The 5516-nt window shown below is 38.6% G+C and overlaps 1 protein-coding gene across 1 annotated transcript; it reads right to left on the bottom strand.

Moving 5' to 3' along the window:
- Positions 1-3702: 3702 nt before the first annotated feature.
- LOC115225973 lies at positions 3703-4353 on the bottom strand. Its single transcript, XM_029796947.1, has one exon. It carries the CDS (start codon positions 4351-4353, stop codon positions 3703-3705), a length of 651 nt encoding a protein of 216 aa, XP_029652807.1.
- Between the last annotated feature and the right edge of the window lie 1163 nt (positions 4354-5516).

Genomic DNA, 5516 nt, shown 5'->3' with positions numbered 1-5516 from the left:
CTTCTTTTGTGGCTGCAGTGGCTGCTGCATATACTAAGTCATTTAGCTCAGTGATATCGCTTTTTGTTTCAGTGGCTATTAGTTCTGTGACGGCTAGGTTTATGCTGTTTTAATTGATGTTGTTGTTTTGTCTATTTTGATTTTTGGGAGGTATGGTCGGTGGTCCATCTTGAGATCTGTGTTTTTCAGTTCTTTGATTATTCTACTTTTTATAGTATCATAAACATTAGGACCCGCTTCGTTGTTTCCAGGTTTTACATTTGTGTCGCTGTTTTTCACGTTCGTATGTTTGTCTGTTGTGTTTTGGCTTGCTGTTTGTCGTGTATTATTATGCATCCTTACGGTCTGGGTTTGTTGTTTTTTTGTTTACATCGTCTTTGTTGTTAAAGTTACGTTTGTCTTCGTGTTTTACTGTTTCAGTGTTTATATTATTGGGCATTGTTATGTGGCTTCTATCTACATTTTCCTGATTTATTTTTTCTTTTAAATGTTCTATTTCTATTTCTGATATTTTTTTGCGTTGTGAATATATCTTCGTACGTTGGCTAGTTTATTAGGGTTCTTTGCTGTATCCAAGTCTATATTTATGTTATTTTTCTTCTATATTTTATATGTGTGTGTTGTTGTGTTTTCATTCTTTGGGTAGAGCACTGCTGTAAAGTAAGCGTGTAGGATAGAAATGTATTCCTCACATGTCCATTTATGTCTTTTGGGTTTTATTTGCGGAACATGAGGAACAACGTCCGGCCCATTATTTTGACGGTCGTCATTTCCGTAGGGTACCGGTCAGTTCATTTCTGATGTCATATTGTTTTGCACGTGTAGTTTTTCGTACATTTTATGATATAAGTTTAAAGTACGTACTTCCCGATTGTTATACTTGGGTTGAATAATATCAGTGTTATTTAATTTCTTCGTAGTTTTTTGTACATGGTGTTTGGGGCCGGAGATGACCTGGTGTTGATGGGTCGTAATGTATCAAGCATGTTTACGTGTGTTGTGTTAGAGGTGGAGATTATATCGAGTTAAAATACATCATTTCGTTTGGAAAATAGTAATACATTTCAATGAGTATTTCTTACTCGGATATAGTCCTTGGTCAGTTAATTTTTGGCTCCATACGATGTCTTTGTTTTCGATGTTTGTGGATAGATTTCGGAGCCCTGTTTTATCGTTCTCACATGTTAAACGTCACCGGTGTTCTCCTCCTCCTCCTTTATATTATTATTATTATTATTTTTAAAATTATGATTTTTAATATTATTATTATTATTAACTAACGAAATACATTATTATCGAACCAAGTGAAACCGAGTTTATTGAGCAGAGTACTTTTTGAAATGTCAACTGATGAGAAACATCTGCAAAGAAAGATGCACCGCGGCCAATCGACCATTATCTCATCCGTGAGGGGCCGATTGAAGACGGGTTGAAACGGAAGTAATGATTAACGAATCTCGTAAAATCCATTTACGTCATACGTGAGTGTGTGTATTGTGTGTGTGAGTGAGTGTGTGTGTGAGTGAGTGTGTGTATGTGTGAGTGTGTGTGTGTGTGGGGGGGTACATACGCTTAGGCGTTGGCATGGTTGTGTGATAAGAATTTGCTTCTGTATTCAGTCCTTCTGCGTGTACTCTGGTCTCCAACCGAACAAACCCATTTATGTTGGTTAATTGGGTAACTGAAGGAAACCCGTCGTATATATAAAGTTCCTGAACGAGTTATGTTTAATAAAAGTAACTTATGTTACCTGAGCAATAATACAACTGCCCAGGCTTTTCTGACACTTTTGGAATCTACGACCTGGACGTAGTTTTCCATAGGCGAGTCGAGGACCTTTTGATTTCGACAGTGATGTTAAGTTTGCTCTTGATCTCGACTTCTGAGCTGATTTTTCATCTTGAGGAACAGATGCAAGTCAGCAGGTGGTAAATCTGGCGAATAGGGCAGTTGCAGAAGCGATAGCATGTTGTTTTTTGCAAGAAACATACGAGTGAGGTGATAGGTGCATTGTTGTCGTGAATAATTCAATACTTTGCGAATCACAGATCCGGTCATTTTTCCCGAACGTCCTCCCCGAAAAAGCTCCCAATGCACAATACCGAGGATGTCGGAAAAAAATTATGAACATGGTCTTGATTAAGCTGTAGTTTTTTCGTGCGCCCATACACTCAAAACATTACGTACGACCCACTGTCTCGCCGCCATGAGTTTGCTAAAGCATGCTCAATCTCTCTGTAGCAGACTTCCCAATTTTAACGTAAAATTACACTTTCTTCATTTCTTCCAATTTCCTCTTCATGACAAAAATCGCAGATTACAATATCACAAAAATGCAAATTCCACATCTTGCGAAGTATAGACAGCGATGTCACTCTGCAAGGTGCCTCATGAAGGTCAATGCTAGGTACCACCGCTCATATAATCGTATGCAGCCCTCTTATGGCGCGTTATAAAACTCGTTCGTGAAATTTGAAACGACCTCGTACATGCATATATGTATATATATATATATATATATATATATACACTTATACTTCTGTATGTATTTTATACATACATGCATGCATACATACATACATACATACATACATACATACATATATATACATATATATATATACTAGCAGTTGAAGAAATTCTATATTGTAGAATTGTATAAAAAACGAACGGTTTGGGAGGCAGAGAAAATCATTAGAGATACTAAATAAATATTTATACATGCATACATCTATCTCATATATATCTGCTTGTATTTGTGTATTTATATATATATATATATATTTGTAAATATATATCAATATCTATATATCTCTCTCTCTCTCTCTCTCTTTCTATTTTTCTATCTATCAATCTGTCGTCTACGATACGACTATACTGCCATTTAACCACAGGAACACATCAGTTGATTTATTCAGTTCGCTTCTCACACTCGATATTTAGTGCAATCGGGAGATAACACCTGCTTCCCTAGCTTCGAGACTCTACCCCACAGGTCTCGATCTGTATTTGATCTCCTTGGGGGTGGGTAGTCGTCGCCAGGCATGTCAGGAGTTTACTTCGATTGCAATATATAGAAAATAATGTCATTGATTATGTAACTAGGGCACTAAAATTTTAGAAAATCTCTGTTCATGAAAGAAGCTGTATAAGAAGCAAAAATATTGCCTATGATCACTTTACAGTGGCTATATATATGTGATATATATATATATATATATATATAATATATATATATATACATATATATATATATATATGTATGTATGTATGTATATGTATGCTATATATATATATATTATATATATATATATATTCATGTATGTATTAATACAATATACACATCAAATTACACATAAATACATACCTATAGTTACGTACATATATGTGTGCGTGTGTGTGTGAGAGAGAGAAAGAGAGTGAGAAAGAGAGATAGGGTGAATGAGTTAAGGTGTGTGTCATTGAGTTACTTTGGCTGGCACGGTGACTACGAAGCTTTTGAGGCGGCAGATGACTGGGGTGATTTGAAAGATGTGAGGAAATGCCATCTTTTCAGAGGAGCGCTTCTTTGTAGGCAACATTTCTCGTTTTCCCTTCTGATGCACAAATGCCTAGACTTTGTTTGCTGCCAACATGGGAGCATCAAACAGAGAGTTCACCGTGGGAGAACACTTGTTCTGTGAGATTTAAACCAACCATTTGCTAAGATTGACCCTGTACCTTATATATTTTCAAAGCAAAGTAGAGTTTGATAGGAAATTGAAGCCGCTTAAATTTGTAGATCGTATCGGAGGGAGTGAGGGACATTGGGGTAATAAGAACATCTTGAAAAGTGGCTGGTACATTCAAGATGGTTGCCTGCAGAACTCGGGAGTAAATATTTTTTATTATCATCCGCGTGCCGTTACACATTATTTGAGCATCCAAATTCCGCAGCCGCATGATGGGCGCGCCATCCTTGAGATGGAGTTCGTGAGGCGGAAGTGCTGTGGGCGTTTGGAAATTAAGAAATTCCGTTGTGAAAACGGTCATATCATCCAGGTTTTCATGCGTGTCAATGGACTTGAAGGAGAGTTTTTCTCCAGAAAGCAGATCAAAAAGTTTATTATTGATAGCGTCGACGGTTTTATTGTGAGGCACCAAAATTGCTATTCCTTGTAGGCAAGTTTTGTAGGCAAGGCTTGCAATGTCAAGAAAAACTGCAGAAATCAAATCATCTTTGGTAGGCACGAAGTTACCAAATGGTAAATGGTTGAAACCATCAGTATCGCCAGATACAGTTCCATTACTAACATCGAGAAGCTGCGCCGAGAATGTGGCCGCATTTTCGTCGCCAAACACGTGAACTCTCATGTTCGTAGTCAGGTGAAGTTTCTCGCTGTGGTGCTATAAGTAGGATGATTTTATGGAAGCATTTACCTCGTCAGCTCTTGTCCCCCGTGGAATGACAGGTAGAGTTTGTCGGAAGTTGCCAGCAAGCAGAACAATCACTCCACCCATCACTCTCATATTGCGTCCCAGGTCTTGAAGAGACCGCTCGAGCACCTCAAATGCTGCCTTATAACACATGGCTTCCTCATCCCAAATGATAAGGCTGCACTCAGTGAGAAGATTCCCCATGGCTGAGCCACGACTAACATTGCAAGTTGGATTTCCCTATTTGGTCAAGTCTAGTGGTAATTTGAATGCTGAGTGTGCCGTACGACCGCCATGCAGTAGAGTTGCTGCGATGCCGCTGGATGCAACCGCTATGGCAATCCCATTTCCCTGGAGAATATTGGCGAGTGGGAGGTTCATGAGAAACGTTTTTTCCGGTTCTGCCGGGAGCATCCAAAAAAAAAATGTCTTTCGTTGGAATTAATACTTGCGAGGAACCTGTTGTATTCAATTCTCTGTACTTCCAAAAGTCTAGGCTCATCCTGGGCGTTGAAGCTTTTAAGGGAGGAAAGGGCTGTAGGGAACACCCATACTGTTGTTGATGGCAATTTCTTTGCTCTTTATCCTTTTTTTCGCCGAAATTCCTCCAAAATCAGGGACACGTCTTCAGTAAATTGGGTAGCTGTAAATACCAGTACAGGTAACCCTGTTGAAAGCCCTTTTCTTGCCATTTTCTTCGCCGACTATGATTGTTGCAACCTTGTTGGTGGTTGGAGCATTGAAACGTCGCGGGTGCTCACCAGAAGCTCCTCTGTCAGCTTTAATTTTCAATTTTAGCTCAGGTTGGGCTTCCAAAAGCAGCAACGCATTCTTCAATTCGTTGACATAAGGCTGTGTTGCATGAAGCATATGTTGGAGTTCAACAACAATTGCTGCGTCAACATCTGAATTACCTTCTGCGTTTGAACAACCCATGAAGAAAATCTGAAAGAAGTTGGGTTTCTTGGTAGGCTGAGGGTAAAGACTTCCCATGCGATGATAACACTGACCTTGAATCTTGAAGGTGTAATGCATCTTCTTTTTGTAGAGGAATTATATATATATATATCTTTATATATATAAAACTGAGAATGTGTGTC

This window comes from Octopus sinensis, linkage group LG29 (genome assembly GCF_006345805.1).
Source record: "Octopus sinensis linkage group LG29, ASM634580v1, whole genome shotgun sequence".
NCBI lineage: Eukaryota > Metazoa > Mollusca > Cephalopoda > Octopoda > Octopodidae > Octopus > Octopus sinensis.
The sequence above is the reverse complement of the archived record's forward strand: the minus strand, read 5'-3'. Positions and strand labels throughout refer to the sequence as shown.